This window comes from Mercenaria mercenaria, chromosome 11 (genome assembly GCF_021730395.1).
Source record: "Mercenaria mercenaria strain notata chromosome 11, MADL_Memer_1, whole genome shotgun sequence".
NCBI classification, from domain to species: domain Eukaryota; kingdom Metazoa; phylum Mollusca; class Bivalvia; order Venerida; family Veneridae; genus Mercenaria; species Mercenaria mercenaria.
In genome coordinates, this window is record NC_069371.1 from 49,639,329 (window position 1) to 49,657,071 (window position 17,743).

The window sequence follows — 17,743 nt, forward strand, 5'->3', positions numbered from 1 at the left end:
AAGTACGAAGTCTCAACCTCCCTGGTATCATGGTCAGTAAGTACGTGTAATCTAACTATGATAAACAAGTTAGATAAGATATGAAATTTGGAGCAGTTTGTTTCATGTACGGACATCTTACGAGAGATAACATATTGACTTATTTTCATTTAATATTTATATGTATTATAGTAAGGCAGATATACACATGGCAATGCTTTAAAGTTATTTAGCAAAATATTTATTGTTTAGAATAAACTTTGACATATGAAATAAACGGTGAAGTAAAATGGGGAAAAGTGGAAATGGAAGAAAACTCGTACAGACGGACAATGCATCGAAACATGATAATTTAATACGCGAAAATGAAAAACAAATGTCCGAAGCAGCAATGGACGAGTTGGATACCAGATTACAACGTTTGGAGAACGCTAATTCCGGAACTACAGATGTTTACAAGTTTGCATTTTTCTTTTTTATGGGAGTTGTATTGACTATTTTGATATACCCGAGGGTTTCTTCGACGTTTGGTACAACAGCGGTTCATTCCAGAGATAATTTGCAAGCTAAGAAATCGGATAGTGGTTTCAATATAGAACAAATTGACGAGATTGAAGAATTACCGAGCGAAGAATCTACTCCGGCTGGAGAAAAGAGAACAGAACAAAACAAGACAAAAACAGCAGGAGATACACCGAAATATAAGCAAAATATTGAAAACGAAGACTTAGTTAAGAAAAAAGTGAACAAACGTGAAGTTAAAACTGAAAGCGCCGAAAGAAGTAAAAGAGACGAGGAAAAAGGTAATGATAATGAACAAACACATAAAAATAATGAGAAAGATATAACGATGGAAGAACTTGAAGAAGAAGAAGGCGAACCTGTCATTTTAAAACGGGAAAAAAATGAGGACCTCATGGTGGATGAATTTGAAGAAAGTAATGCTGGAGATACGAGCGAGGATATTATCAATAATGAGGACAACGCCGAACCGCGACGGGTAGAATTGTTTAGTGGAAACGTTGAGGATATTGCAAGTGATCTGCCGATAGAAATAGAAAAAGTCAGTACAAATCAACAAAAACCAGACCAGCAAAAGAAAAAATCCCAAAAGACTAGTAAAAGTAGTAAGCCATCTCAAGCAAAATCGAAAGACAAGGCACGGAAAAAGAACAAAAAGGAAGAATCTGATCCAACGACCAACCAAAATGTTCCAAAAGAAATAAGGGATTTTAAAGCCACCTACCAAAAGACGCTGACACCAAAGAAGGTGTTTGTGGACGGAAGACGAATACCTCCGGTGGAGTTGTTGCCACAGAAACCGAACAACAGTAGTGTTAAGTAGGTATTTCCGATCAAATAGGAATCTTTTATTTCCGTCCATACTAAACATTCAGCTGGTATCCCTTATTCTTCTTGGTTGTACACTAATACCTTTTTTTCATTCATCTAATTTTCAAAAGTTATAATCCATGAATTCACAACCCAACGACGAAAAAACACACGAAATTAAAATATATGATATGACCAATTCCATACAAAATATGTTTTTTTGCATGCCCTACAGGATTTTCCCGTCTTTTTGCCGGTGCTAGATACACTCGTCTTATATCCCGGGATGCAGGATGACTCGCGTGCTGCAATTCATAAATGAATGCGTAAACCTATACGCTGCTGTAGTGAAATGGTGCTCAAAAGAAAAGCGTTCGTTTGGCTTAATTTCTTTTATTTACTAAAGAACACGGCATGCAGAAAAAAAGAATCTACCACTTATCGATGGTGCGGATGGATATATCTTGCTTTCGGGTAACTATTTTGAGGTAACTCGGCAGAGCCTCATTACCGACTAAACCAGATATTTTCATCCGCACCATCAGCCAGTGAAATATTCTTATAATCTATTACAGGATATGGTTATTCGAAGAATTTTTGTCTGACGAAGAATGCGATGGATTGATGAGGGTGCACAATAAGCACGTTGAGGAGCAGTCGACGGATAATCCGATTCTTTGTTTCGACAGTGTATCCACACTGCGAAAACATCTGAAAAATGTCGGAAAACGCGTGCAAGTAACGTCAAATGATTTTACAAAAGGTACGCGTTGCACGACACTATTACGTATAACCTAAGGGCCAAGAAAATTTTGAGGTTCTTACTCTTCCACAAACAGAACCAATATATGTCAAGTTTATAAATGCTAAAAGTACAATCAAACGTGCGCGTGTCATAAAACAGATACGATAATTTCCTTTAAGAATTAATTGTTTCATTTTAAATATAGAAAAGTTGCAATGTTTGTTATTTTGACTTTAACACAGAATTGGAGGTTTTTCGTTATATTTTCATCTTCATTTAGGACGCAAGGTTGCCTTGTTTCAACGCAAAACTTTAATTTTCAGTCAGGTTGTAGATGAAACTTAATTTTAAAATGTTCCGAAGTTTCACGTTTCTGAAAAGTGTTTTATTTAGATATAAAAATGTTAATAAATGGTAGAGAAAAAAAAAAGATTAACTGATAAAATAACATAAATGAGCCGTGCCATGAGAAAACCAACATAGTGGGTGTGCGACCAGCATGGATCCAGACCAGCCTGCGCATCCGCGCAGTCTGGTCAGGCTCCATGCTGTTCGCTAACAGTTTCTCTAATTCCAATAGGCTTTAAAAGCGAACAGCATGGAGCCTGACCAGACTGCGCGGATGCGCAGGCTGGTCTGGATCCATGCTGGTCGCAAACCCACTATGTTGATTTTCTCATGGCACGGCTCAAATGATATCGTTTAAAGGTACTACATGCGTAAATGCTAGTTTCTCAGGACAGTTGAAGGAATGGTTTAAAGGTAATTGGAGTTACAGCACCGCCTTTTATCCAGGGGAAAGCCGCTTTGCCACGGCCTTCGAACAGCGAGTCAAACAAGCCATGGGTCTGAATCCAGAAAACGGCGGAAAGTTTCAAATCACTTCTTATCCTAAAGACATAGGTATGTACAACGGATATTGTAAAGTCTAGTTTGTTTACTTCATTTTTTTTCTCTTATATATAAATTTACGTTAAAACGCATGCACTGACACGCTTTAACATCCGATTAAAATTCTGAAATAAGAAAACAGCCATGACAACTATCAACTTCGTTAAATTAAACGCATGTTTGAATCAAATAAGTTTTCAGTTTTTGTCTCAGAAACGTTGTATTCACATGAAATGTTTGTTACTGGTTTTGAGTTCTTTCAACATTTCAAATATCAAAATAAATAATCAAAATTTTAGTAAATTGAAGTATGTAAGAATACTAGTAGCTTTTTGTGCACAATCAAATATTGAAGTAAATTTCAAATTTCATATATTTCAGGCTACAAGTCCCACACAGACTGCACGGAAAACTCGGACGATAAGCGGGACAGGATGGCCACAGTGCTCGTGTACCTAGATACAGTGTCTGAAGGCGGAGAAACGGAATTTCCAGGTAAATGTGGACGAACACTAACGCTCAGTGATTACTCCAAAATCTTTAAAAGAATTTGAAATGTTTTTGTTGTTAATAACCGGTTTTTCATTACAGTGTAACAGTTATGTTCGGCCGTATTTTACTGGTTTTCTACCAATTTTCCTGAATTTCATACATGTACGAAAATTTGGACAACTTCCTTACTTCAAATTGGAGTGCCATTTTTACTTCGAATAGGGATGGAGTGCCATTTTTTCCTTTCGTCATATTGTCACAAATAAGCATTTTAACCAGTACTTTACACGGTGATCGAACTCGCAACCTACTGAGCGACAGTCCGATTGCTTTGACTGGCCTGTTTTCTAAATATATCAAACAAAAAGACTCCGGTGCGGGTAACACCTTTAAAAACAGCAGTCTAGCTGGATTACATGAAAACTGATGACCTTGTTATGTATTTCATTGCAGAGCTGGGAGTATGGGCTCGGCCGCGGAAAGGAAGAGCACTCCTCTGGAACAATATGAACCCTGCGGGAGACTGTGAGCCAATGTCTATACATAAAGCTAACAAGGTGATTGATGGACACAAATTCATCCTACAACGCTGGTAAGAAATTGTCTTCATGTTTAAAATGGCTGGAAAGCAGCGTCCGTCAATTGAGATTTGCCATAAAGACGTTTAAAGTAGACTAACAAATGCACCTGGTCCGTGACTTCATGCCGGAAGATTTAGTCAAAAAGAAAAAAAGTACTTTAAAATCGAGGCGACATGTGAATTTGTTTTCGAAGTCGTGAACATCCTCTTTGCACTAGATAGCTTAGTCGTGCGTACGTTTACATGGAAATACTTTATATTGCATTTTGATGAAACAATGCATTGAATGAACATCGCTTCTTTTAATGCAATTATATAAAAGAAAAAGAAATTACAAAGATGTGGCAAATTGTACCTGACATTTTTAAGTCTATAATTTAGACTAATAATGTTGATGAGTACAGGACGGAGTATTGTGCAGCGGACATTAAATACATGTACATTACCACTTGTCTTAAATTTTCAGGTATTACTACAAGAGCTTTTACTCGCTTGGGAAGCGACCCCCGGAACCCCCACTCCCCGAGAGAAAGCCGGGACAACCTCGGGTATCTTGTGATGAATATGAACATGGGAGCTGTCGTTGGTATGACGAATGGAACTTTGAACACATGATCGAATATGAAAGACAGAAATATACACTTGTATAAGGAACAAACAGAAATGCACAGATACATTTTATAATATTATAATATCTGTTTACACATACATCGGTACAATATAATTTTTTACCAGTGTTTTTCTGTTTTTTTTTGTTTTCTGTTTTGTAAATTCGAAATAAAAGTAGGCGAACAGGGGCCTAGAATTGTACGGATGATTTAATACTCAATGTCTTGGTGACCTTTAACATACTGTGCTCTAAAACAATAGGGTTTATCTTACAATAGGAAGTCAGCATATTACTGACCCCATAGAAGCTATATTAAAGTGATTTTATTCCAATATCCACGAAATATATTGACTAAAAGACCTAGTCTTCTAGCCCATTTATCCGGGGGTTTTTTTGTTGTTGTTTTTTTTATATTTACATGTATTTACGTGCGTTGCGTTATCATACGAGATGCGATTTTGCCCACGAATATACTTGTATTTCGAATTAAGTAACTTTCATTCTGGGTACGTATGCGTGGAGGCCAACACTTCGCGTAAATACCCTGTAAAACAAGACAATATACGCCCGAAGTTTTAGATCACAGGGGGAAAGTAAAATTCAAAGAAACTTTTTTTCGATGTGTGTCGCAGGGTGTGTGTATATATAATGTGGCGGTAGGTGAGGAGTTATGTGTGGCAGCGGTGACGGAGTAGTAAGTCACAATAAATAATTGATTTTTTGGAAGGTATAGGGGGTGGGGTGCGGATATTGCACTCTTCAAATCGTCTTCTCACCATCAACCTATATTCCAAGTCTAAAGTCAGTACCATGAATAGTTTCGAAGTTGTGCTTTCGACATAAAATACTTGAGGCAGAATGACATTTGAACTTGTGGACGCATTGGTTAATAGGGCTAAGACACTGTCCTACGGAGGTGAAGGCCACGGGTTCGATTCCTGGCTATTCCTATTGCGGTGTGTCCTTGGGCAAGGCACTGTATGATTGCCTCAGTCGACCAAGCTGTAGATGGGTACATGTAAGGTATAATTGGTTTTAACTGTTCTTAAAAACAGGGTCGTTCAGAAGCCCATAAACTACGGTAAATAAAGTTACCTTTAACTTTGTTTGTGACTTTGCACTTTGACTGCAGGCTACCTTATCACCAATTATCTAAATGCCAAGTTTGCAGTCAATACTTTGAATGGGTATTAAGTTATGCTCCAGACATGAAATATGATGACCAGATTTTACTATGCCTCGACTTTTGACCTACCGACCTAGCTACTTCTCTGCACGCTGTCTTATCACCACCTGCCTTTATGTCAAAACTTACAATGGTTGGTTTTAAGTTATGCTCTGCACACAAAATGGAGAGATTTGACCTTGACCTTGACCTTTGACCTCATTCATATGCTCTGCACAGTCTCATCACGGCCTACCAACACGCAGTTTAAAATCAATATCTTGAATGGTTTTAAATTCTGATGAAGACACGAATTTTGACCTTTGTGTTCCGATTTTGATCTTGACCTTTGACCTACCAAACTACTTCATGTGCTCGGCATATTGTCTCATTGCCACCAATTTGCATGCTATTTTTAGTCAATACTTTGAACGTTAGTAAGTTATGCTCTGGACACGAAATATGGCAGAAAAAAAGGCAAAAACATATGCCACCACATAATACATCTGTTTACAGGACTGGTGTATAAAATTAAAAACTTCCAAACTGCCATTCATTTCTCACATATATGTTGTTTTAACTAAACACTGACGGTATAACCTTTGAAACTTATTGGAAGAAAACTACAACAAGACATGGTAGAAAATAACAAATTTTTATTTGTATCAGTGAGCAGAAATAGAAAATCTTCACTATATACAATACCAGTTTTTAATAACTAACAATTCATCATGAAAAACAGCCGTATTCATGACAAGTTTGGTATAAAAATAGTGGAAAAAAATGAAGTAAAACTCAAACTCGTATATAAATATAGTCGAGATTATTGCGAACTGAGAAATTATCTTTCGATGCTTTTAAAAATTTACATTAAAATTACAGTACTTTTATTTTCTTATTAAATATTTTTAAAAGTTCACGGGATATCTAGACCATAATCAGACTTTGAAATATTTAACGAAATATCTACGTTAAATCTAATATTGGTACATAACCAATAATTAGCAATACAATGTAAGGAAAGATCTATTATATTTCACAACCTGACAAAAAACATTTATACCTAGGCACTATTTTCAATTTACAGACATTTAAAACAATTTTAATGTTGCCAAAATTGAACGTTTGTTGCCTAAACATGAAAAAATATTTGTCTTATGTTTAGGCAACAAAACAAACTATTTTTATAGCGATTGGCCGAAAGAGTAAAAAAGCATTCCACTTTACAACATAAATGTAGAAGAAATTCAAACCATTTCATTAACATCCAATATTTCAATCTGCTTTTGAAATTGGTTTAACTTTTTTGTAACGTTTCCTGAAAGTTTCAAGAAAGATTCTACAAAAGCAACTGACAACTTACTACATGTACTCAAATGAAAGCTGCTAATAAAACAACTTGATAAAATGGTTTTAAACATTTTGATGACTTCATGAAATGGCTTTTCAAAACTAAATGAAATAAGGTATCAATATTCCTGACATTTCAATGCCTCAAAGAACCAATTTCTATTCTATATGAACTGAAGTAAATTAAAGTACAGATCTTGTACAAAAAGACCCTGTACAATTCTAAAAGCACTTCCACATCTTAGAACATATTATTTTATGAGACAGTCTAAAAATTAATTACCGAGTAGCTGTAAAACTTAAGTTTCCTTCACTTTCAGTTCAAACATACTTAAAACCTAACCACCATTCTTAAAACTAAAGCCCTTTAGAGGCAAATAATTTTAGATTTAAAAAATATGGTGTGAAAATAGCACAAAGAGGAATGCTAAAACTGGCATATGTCTCCTTAAGATTCCAACTATCACAAGTAACTAAAGTTAAAATAACATCAATAGAAACATGGTCGAAGCATAAAATATAACATTAACATTAGTAAAAACTAGAATAACACACTATTATTTGCATATCTGTACAATTCATCACCATCAGACAACATAATTTTGAGTTTTGTAATGTTACATCTGATTGGCTACAGACAAGTTTATAAATAACTGTCCAATCAACTTTGGTCATTTGTAAGTGGCTGCTAACAACTGACCAATCAGCTTACTCTATAGACAAGAAACAGCCAGTAAGAGACCAATCATGAAGTCAATATTTTTCTTTAAAGAAATTTGGCTGTTGTTTTGTCATGTGACAGTCTAGTCTTGTTATGTAAACTGGAACAGCACATACCAAAAACGTTATCATGTATATAACAGATTCAAGTTACTGAAAACATAACAAAAGAGTAATTTCCGACTGATGTGCAATTTAATAAATTCTGAATCATCAGATGTTGCTATAATGAATGGAAAAATGGAATATGACCCAATAAATGTATACTCCACTCAAACATGTACATGTATGATGCTATTTCTGATATTTCAAAATTGATTGTGAAAACTGAACTGGAAAATTCTTTACAATTTAGAGATGCACAATATGGGATAAAACTATCGAGTATATGTAAAAGCATTAATAGTCATTTTAAGCTTTGAACAAAAAAAAACTGAGGCATGAAAAAACTTATCTAGAAGCCATCTAACCAATACAATGTCAAAGACAAGATGTCCTACAAAACATGTTACAAGGTTGTCACTTTTCTGAAAAGCATTAACAGGAAAATACTGTAAAAAATAATCTAGAGATAGGTAACTTAAAATTAAAATACTGAATAGGAGATGTCTTTTTCCACACCTTACAGTTCACACTTCTACCCAACTGCAATATCCATCCCTTGCTATATAGCAGCGTTTGGCGACCTATCTCAAAATTCCAGCATCTGATTGGTTAGTTCAAACCTCAGCATCTGATTGGTTAGTTCAAACCCCAGCATCTGACTGGTTCATTCAAACCTCGAGCATCCTATTGGTTAATTCAAACACTAGCATCTGATTGGTTAATTCAAACCTCAGCATCTGATTGGTTAATTCAAACTCCAGCATCTGATTGTTTAATTCATAGCACTGGTAACTTCAAACTCCAATATCCTATTGGTTAATTCAAACCTCAGCATCTGATTGGTTAAATCAAACTTGAGCATCTAACTGGTTAATAAACCGTTCAATAATGAAACGCTTTTTAATCAAGACTTGTCTCCAAACGTGTAACCTTTGACCTTGAACATTAGACTGTGACTTTACCTCAATCTTATCCAGTTGCAACACATTTCACATAGCTCAGTGTGAAACTATTTTATCTGATTCTATATCTATACAGATTCAACAATTTCACACTGAAATGATATTTCATTTTGTGTACAATGGATTCCAATTACAGCTGACAGAAGTGTGTAAGGTGTTTATAATAATACTTTCTGGTATTTTGGGATACCTGTCTGTAGTTTCACTGGCAATATACTCGAGACTGCAACAGGTTTTAATAATGATGTAGCCTTTACAAAAAAATCTTTGGGAGTGTGTATTTTGTTTGGAGGTAAGGTAAGGGGAGTCTTTTGAATGGATTTCCCTCCAAACAATAATTTCTATCACAGCAGTATGTAAGACTAAGGTTGAACGGGTATTTACAAATAGCGTTCACTTTTGAATACTCAGTAACTCTATTATGTTCAAAACTTTTCCATTTATCCTTCAATCCAACTTGCCAAAAATACACAGAAAATCTAAGCTTGCCAATAAACTGACCCATACTAAATGTTATACATATTGTACATTCTTTAATAAACTGTGCCAGAGAAACTATAGACTGGTTTAGTGTTAGCGCTAAGGGAGAAGAAAGATTGCTAAAGGTTTTTAATAAGTGAGCCGCGCCATGAGAAAACCAACATAGTGGGTTTGCGACCAGCATGGATCCAGACCAGCCTGCGCATCTGCACAGTCTGGTCAGGATCCATGCTGTTCGCTTTCAAAGCCTATTGCAATTAGAGAAACTGTTAGCTGGTCTGGATCCATGCTGGTCGCAAACCCACTATGTTGGTTTTCTCATGGCACAGCTCAAGTATGGTACAAAAATAATGCTAAAAATGTTTAGTAAACAGTGTAACTCTTTCTACATTTAGAAACATCCATAGGCCATAAGTTTATAACAGAAAATATTGGACAAGCAAATGATGTTTAAAATGGAAAATGTTGAACAAGCAAATGTCTAAACACATAAATGGACAGTCAAAGAGACCAGTATGGGTATTTCAATGCCCGTATGATAAAAAACAATTTGTTCAAAATGATCTACCGTTACAAATTTAACAATTAACGAAACAATTTATTACATTGCTAACATAAAAACTCCAAAGTGCAGTTTTTCCCTTATCCAGTCATACAACACTAAAGCTAATATATTAATGGACCCAACGTCACAAAAAGTCACACACCAAAAACACTGTTCCCTCCCTGTAAATATCTAAAACATGAGTTCATTTATATGTTTCTATAAACTTCCTCCAACTAACCCATGAGACCATGTTATATTTCTAATGCAATTTCAATTTGATAAAACTACAGTTTTTTTTAACCTTCTAATACATATGTCTTAAAAGTAAGGACCTGTCAACTTAATGTCAAAATGTGTTCATTTGATTAGTAATGATAAATTATGACCCAAGAAAAGTTTGTCTTGTAATATCATCAGAGTCTGTTAACAAAGCCAAAACTCAGACACTTTGTAAATATAACAATATTTACATTCTCCCTATTCATTACACTGAAAATTATAATGTTTATTTTGTACAAATTTCAAAAGGAAAGGTGCCAAAGTTACAATAACACTACTTAGAGTAAACATGCCACTATTTTGGCAACACCCATATGCAGTCTGGGAGAATATTCCATAGATGACGTCACAACTGTTGTTCTATCTGGTGAACAGAATGACTGGGATGGCGATTCTAATGTTAAATACAACAAAATATTTGTTATTCCTAAAAGACACTTGTTAACAAATGGAAAATTAATAAAATGTAAATATAAGAAGTGAAATTATTATTTTTGGAGTTCATGAGAAATGAACGTCAGAATATGACCTGCAAATTAACCATGAATTGCTAGCGCACTTCATAGATTTGCCAATCATATTTTACCGTTCATTCCGCAAGAACTCCTAAACACAGGAATTTAACTTCTTAAAAATGGACACAGCCCCTTCCTTCTACAAACTGTTCCCAATTTTAAATGTAGCACTCGAATCACTCTACCAATATTGGTGGCCTACAATTTTTCAAGTCCAAACATGAACAAATAAATGAACTTTCAAAATGGATGATTCATTGTTTAATGATGTCTATGGTATCTATTATTAATATCTATAGAAAACATTCTTTACAAATGGATGATCTATGTATCAAGCAACAAAATAGCAAAATGATATTCCTGTATTTGTGGAATGAATAGTTCCTGGTAAAGATAAAACATTTTCAACTATCTCCAAATCTGATTGAATAAGCATGCATTCAGTTTCATACTGTAAAAGCCGAAATTTTCGCGAGGGTTTAATTTTCACTATATCGCGAGGCCCTACTTCTCGCAAAAATTAATCATCACGTAAATATTCACCATTAGTATAATTCGAATTCAGGTATGATACTGTTTTTTCAATTTTGCGAACATTAAACCTTGCGAACATACTCAAAATATCAAATGCGTGAAATTCTGACCCAGCAAAAATATGTGCTTTTACAGTAATTTAATGAAGAGATTCATCTGAGATTGCGATACCAAATCACATTACATGTCGTGATAAACAGTTCCGTTCAAAGACTGGTCTTCCAACTAGGAGCCTGGCCAAATTTGAATTTTTCTAAAAGATATATTTCTGGAGACAAGTTTCCGATCTTTACTGGTGGCAAACGGCACCTAGTGTCCTTTTGGGTTTGGACCAGCATCTAGAGAGAACCACTGAGCCTTTACAAGCAGTCTTTGATAACACACATGACAAAAAACCAACCCTATCAATTTTCAATCTTGAGCGATGAGGGTGAGTTGTTCTAAAATCAATTTTTTTCTTTGTAGCCCAACATTAAGTAGGTTAAGTTGTCATTAAACAAATCAAGCTTACAACTAATCAGAGAAAATAAACATATCACAAAAACACGGCTAGTAATGAAATTCCTAATAACATCACTGTCGTACTGATAGTTTCTGGGATATCTATTGTGTAAACAATGAAAAAAATGTACATACTGCCGCAAAGGCAGGTATATGTAAGTTCAACACGAATAAACAATATGACAATTTGATAACCTACCTATACAATGACAAAATATTACAAAATACAGGCAAATGCCACAATCATGGAAAAAAAGGGACGGACTTTACTGAACTTGTCAAATACGAAATAATGAAACTAAATGAATGACTGAAAATGAGAAGCAATAATTTTTTTTCTCAAAGTTGTACGCAAGGTACAGATAACCCTGTACACAAAGGCCAAACTTGGAAGAGTAAAAAACCCAAAAAAAACCCCAGTGTTTCTTAACTCATAAGTTAAGATACAGAGCAAAATGTTTATCTGTGGAATGAAACAAGTAGTACTATTTGAGCTAAGTTGTCTCCCTTCATACTGTCATGTTGTCTTAAGCACAGGTATGACAACACATGAAAAACTATAAAAAAAACACCTCAAAATTCGAAAATACTGTTGTAAAGCCATGAAGTCTGCAGTACGTTGGAGACTTGTACATTGACTTAAAGAGACCACATTTTTTGGTCACAGAACATAAGATATGTGTAGTGTCATTCATTCTTCTTAATTGGTGTATAAATTTCAGTGCAGAATCTGAAATCCATTAAATATTTCTTTCGCATTACTTCTAAACTTTGTCATAAAAATACCATAAATAAGACAAAAAAAAAAAAACATCCTCTGAAATTGACACACAAGCATGAAGATAAGCAGACCTAAATAAATGTCCCAACAACGACCGGCAACCCTTTTAAGTACTCACACAATGCCTTGGAAGTGTCAACTTTTCCATTTAAAATAGAAATTAAAACAAATGCCATTTTTGTTCAATTTCAAAGAAAGCAAATATAAAACAAACATTTTTTTTGTTTTTACAAAAATTAAGTGAAAAGCAGAATCAGGGTTACTTGGCCAACTCTGACAATGAATTGCAACAATTAACAAAAAAAATTCTAAAGCCATTTTTTATCTCTCTAATTTTTTTTTCTAGCAAAACTAATAAACAGTACAAAACTAGGCCCTTGTGTTTTACAACAATTTTTGTTTTTGTAATTAAACAGACTGCAGCCATCTTTTAATAGTCATCATTATCACTTAAGACTTCCGTGTCAATCATAACCCTCAATTATTTCTTACAGTCAAGACTACATCAAAACATCAAATACTAAACATTGCAAAATGCACACAGGTGAATTATGTACTTAGACGAAATGCACAGAGGTGAATTATGTACTCGGATGAAATGCACAGAGCTGAATGTGACAATGAGATTTCTTTACCAGTAAGGAGGAATTAGTACAGTCTTATTCAACAGACATCTAATACCCTATCATAGCCTAATTTTCTTGGATTTTGTTGCTGCTTTAATCTACGGAGAAAAAAAAATCCTAACAAATATTCAGATTCATATCTTCAAATGAGCCGTGCCATGAGAAAATCAACATAATGGGTTTGCGACCAGCATGGATCCAGACCAGCCTGCGCATCCGCGCAGTCTGGTCAGGATCCATGCTGTTCGCTTACAGTTTCTCTAATTCCAATAGGCTTTAAAAGCGAACAGTATGGAGCCTGACCAGACTGCGCGGATGCGCAGGCTGGTCTGGATCCATGCTGGTCGCAAACCCACTATGTTGGTTTTCTCATGGCACGGCTCAAATGTTAATATCCACAAAGTCATAATCCTGCATAATCCCACAAAATAGCAGTTTTGGCAAATACCATGAAAATTTCATTCCTATGGAAATATACAATTAAACAGTATTCTGCTATGAATGATGAAGAAATATATAAAAGCAAATCGGCAACAATTTTCTAACTTAAAAGAATATGTTGGCCAGAGGGGCTATCACTTTGTCATTTAACCCATTCAGTTGTAAGGGTAGTCTTCTATATATAAATTTAAAACATTTACCCAAAATCCAAACTTCTGAATGTATGAAATGACTATCCCACCCCCTCACAAAAATCCCTAACGTTTATGTAGCACATTTTGCAGAACAGCTGCAGTCTATTCGTGAATTTCTTTCCGATGCCATTTTGAGTGTACAAATAATTTTCCAGGTTTCATAATATACAGATAACGTACAAATATATCTTAAAACAGTATTTAACATTATCATGCAAAACACAGTAAGTCAAAGAAAGCGTATAAAAATAATTTAACAAATATGTACAGATATTTTCTTAGTATTAACGTATATTATGATTCAGACAGGAACAACTGTCAGGGTTACAAATAAAGCCTATCTGCTGGGTATGTCACTAATAAACAATGATGTAAATTGAATCATTATTTCTGCTATGCTCTCCATGCAATTAAAAGTAAACTACTTTTGTATGGTGAAGGAATAAGTCACCATCTATCACAGCTACATGTATGGGTAAACATGCTGGTCAGATCCATGTGTGGAGAAATATAATGATGGTTAAATTTTCTCATAATCTATTATCACTACGGGAACTGCATTGGTTTACACTTATACTTGCAAAATAAATAAAGCCAACATTACCAAAGTCACAGATTTTATATCATTTAGATTCAGAAAATAAAGCCAAAATATCAAAAAAAAACTTTAAAGCATATTTACTGGCATAAGAAACCTAATATATACATATACTTTTTGAATAATTTTAGAGATTCTTGTAGTTCAGCTCTTCAGACATTTTTCATCAAGATTCTATAAATGCTGAGAATACGTTCTTTCACTTGATTTCGACCAGACATACTTCTTACACCATTTACTTACGAAGCAGTAAAAATATTACCATAAAGACAGTTTATGACGTTTTTAGCACTCAAGGCATAATATATAATATTATAGGCCATTACTTCATATTGCTTATGAAGGTCATAACAAAAGTGCCGGAAATTGCATCCATAGAGAAAGCAGTTAAGCATTCTCAAGTGCTGGGTAATCATTCTCCTGTAAAAACAAACTAGCTTGCTTCGAAAATTGTATGAACGTCTGCTATCAATGAACTACTTGTGGCATTCGTCGTTTACTGTTGGATCCAAAACCGTTTTGTCAACAGAGCTTCATTTAAATACGACAGTTGGTAAACCTAACCAGTTCTTAGAGACCCTTTCCAAGTATTAACTGTTCTCCACAAGTGACTGACAACTTTCCCACATGAATCAGACACCGAATGAATGACCTTGGATGTACTGTCTTCAGTCAAGTACCACTTCGCCCACTACCCGAACCTTTGACTTCCTGATTGGAAGTCTTATGCTACAGTCCATAGAACTACATTTTTGTAGGGGGCTATTATTAACATGTATATCAAATACTAATTGGTACCAGCTGATTTTTTAGTACATTAATTCTCCCTTTCAACATTGTGAAATAAACTTAAGTACGACAGCAACTCTAGAACTTCAGCAGTTTCATCTACTGACAGTGATTTTATAAATGTCACAGGAAGCATTTCAGCATTCCTGCTAAATTTCTATAATGAACTTGTCCATCTTTCAATTTCGGTAGTACCATTAACTGTTAAAAGGGGTGCTTACCAAAGGATACTGACTGAATGGCGAACAGTGCAGTTCATGATCAGACTGCACGTATGTGCAGGCTGATCATGATCTACGCTGGTTGCAGAGGCAGAAGCAGTCGTGTTCAGCATGATAAGGGTTAAATCTTTTGTTTTCATATATCGAGGGTTCAACGCAATAAGGGCGTATCTACATATAGTTATTATATGTAGATACACCTTTATTGCGTTGAACCCTCGATATGCATGCCTTACATATAATTTATCCTAAATTAAAGACGTTTTGTATTGTTTAGACAGCAAAACCCCATTTTTGGCACGATGCCATTTTTTATTATCACATATTACATCAATGAAAAGAAATGCACACAAAAATCAACTCCTTATAGCACTTCGCAAATCTTCTTACTCCCTAGAACAAACTATCTGCCTTTTCTAATTCAGACCACATTTCTCAATGATTTAGTTGGGAACTATTCCAAAGAGCGCAACTGATTTCAACTCTGATGTAATCTGCAGCTGACAGATGGAGAGAAAAAAAACAAGGACAGCGAAAGGAGGTTTTCATTGATAGCATCTTAAATACATGGTACTTTCGTAGCACATTCTAAACAATCAAACATAAAATGAACATAAAAATTTCAGAATATGATTTTTTATGAAGGATACCCGATACTGGCATGTAATATTATGTGCAATAAACTTTTTCAAATTTTAAAAATCTTGGCATAAAAATCATTTACCCCCCTTTTTAATATGTTTAAAAATGTTAATGGGGTTTTAGCCTGTTTGTTATTTTCACAAGCAAATGTAGCCAAAAGATGCATATTCAACACTTCAAAAACTAAAAGATGGGATTATCAGAAATTTTCAAAACAATCTGATTGAAAGACATGCTTTTTGAAACAAGTTATCTTCAAAAATTGTCAATCAAAACTAGTGATCATACTTTAAAAAAAATTGTAATTGAAATCGCATACTTGACAAACCAAAATGATGTACTAAACCCATAAGCAAGTTATCGTGTGCTGAATTACTGTGTGTGCATTATATATTGAAAAATTGAAAATTCCCAGCAGTTGTTCAGGCTGATCATCTAATCTATCCAGAGGCAACTTCTTTCTTAAAACTCAATTGAACTAATGTCCATGATCCTAGTGTACAAAGAACAATCTGGATACCAGTCACAAAACTCTAAAATCTGACTGGCTGTTTATGAGCACACTTCTGAAATTGACCAATGGCAAGGCTGTGTTTTACAGACTGGTCTCAAAACTCAAATTTTGTAATAAAGAGGACACATTTATCTAGTACTATACAGGAATGGTTCATAAATAGAGCTCTTTGACAGTTTTCAATGTACATTTAATAATAATTATAACTAACATGAGAAAAATCAATAAATAGCTGCCCCTAATGTCCCTCTATGCTGGTGGGCGTGGTCTGTGAGAAACTGGTTCCCTGAGTGTACATGTTCTTGTTCTTGAGAGGACAGAAGGCAGAACTGATGCTCGGCTTCAACACAAACTGACCTTGACCTTGGATAGGGCAAAATAACAATGGCTCTTTAATAGAAGGCGGCCTACCACTCCTGAAAAATTCAGATTCATATACAAATTATGTGATAATTCAAGAGATCTGCAAATCAGAATCTACCTGGGAAATCATTGTGAACTTTGAAGGAATATTCAACTACTGACAAAGATTTATCATTTATCTGAACTAGTTGTACAGTATTTCCCTCAGCCTTTAAAGGTTTCCCTCCTGCTAAAATGATTATAATTTTGCATACATAAAAAGTACCTACTTCATAATGATGTAATATACCAACAAGAGCTGTCGGAGGCCAGCAACACTTGAGTTGACTATTCAACAGTGTGACGAATGAATATAAAAGTTGGAAAAGGGGCTTAATTTTGTAAAAAAGCAAAACAGGGTTATGAGACCTATACAATGCATATAAGCTCATGGCAGTGGACAGGTGTGTTAAGTTTCAGTCCATTCTCATAAGTGGGTACTGAGATACTAGCTTACATATAAAAGTGTCAACAAAAATTTCGAAAAAGGGGCATAATTTTGTAACAAGAGGGCCATGATGGCCCTATATCGCTCACCTGAGTTTAATTGCTTTCTTGAAAACAAGAGGACCATGATGGTCCTGAATCGCTCACCTCTTCCCACATGACCCAGTTTTGAGTATGACGTCGTTTTTTCTATTATTTGACATAGTGACCTAGTTTTTGAGCTCATGTGACCCAGTTTTGAACCTGACCTAGATATTATCAAGATAAACATTCTGACCAATTTTCATGAAGATCCATTGAA

At 34.9% G+C, this 17,743-nt stretch overlaps 2 protein-coding genes across 2 annotated transcripts in view; one reads left to right on the top strand and one right to left on the bottom strand.

Annotated features, from left to right (window-relative positions):
- Window positions 1-95: 95 nt before the first annotated feature.
- On the top strand, window positions 96-4,829 carry LOC123532764 (uncharacterized). The gene is made up of 6 exons (XM_045314328.2): window positions 96-1,320; window positions 1,887-2,074; window positions 2,765-2,959; window positions 3,329-3,442; window positions 3,893-4,031; window positions 4,486-4,829. Exons 1-6 carry the CDS (start codon window positions 269-271, stop codon window positions 4,667-4,669), a joined length of 1,872 nt encoding a protein of 623 aa, XP_045170263.2. The 5' UTR covers window positions 96-268; the 3' UTR covers window positions 4,670-4,829.
- Window positions 4,830-6,433: 1,604 nt separating this feature from the next.
- The window catches only part of LOC123530964 (glucocorticoid-induced transcript 1 protein-like), a 59,817-nt gene continuing 48,507 nt past the window's right edge, over window positions 6,434-17,743 (bottom strand). Inside the window, exon 8 of the mRNA XM_053517410.1 lies at window positions 6,434-17,009. Coding sequence (XP_053373385.1) covers window positions 16,832-17,009 — 178 coding nt within the window. The 3' untranslated portion in view covers window positions 6,434-16,831. The remainder of the gene's footprint in view (window positions 17,010-17,743) is intronic.

Bases quoted from the DNA above. Each gene is read 5' to 3' on its own strand.
- LOC123532764 (XM_045314328.2), top strand. From the start codon at position 269: ATGGGGAAAAGTGGAAATGGAAGAAAACTCGTACAGACGGACAATGCA. The intron at 1,321-1,886 runs GTAGGTATTTCC...AATCTATTACAG, and splicing joins CCGAACAACAGTAGTGTTAA to GATATGGTTATTCGAAGAAT. The intron at 2,960-3,328 runs GTATGTACAACG...CATATATTTCAG, and splicing joins TTCTTATCCTAAAGACATAG to GCTACAAGTCCCACACAGAC.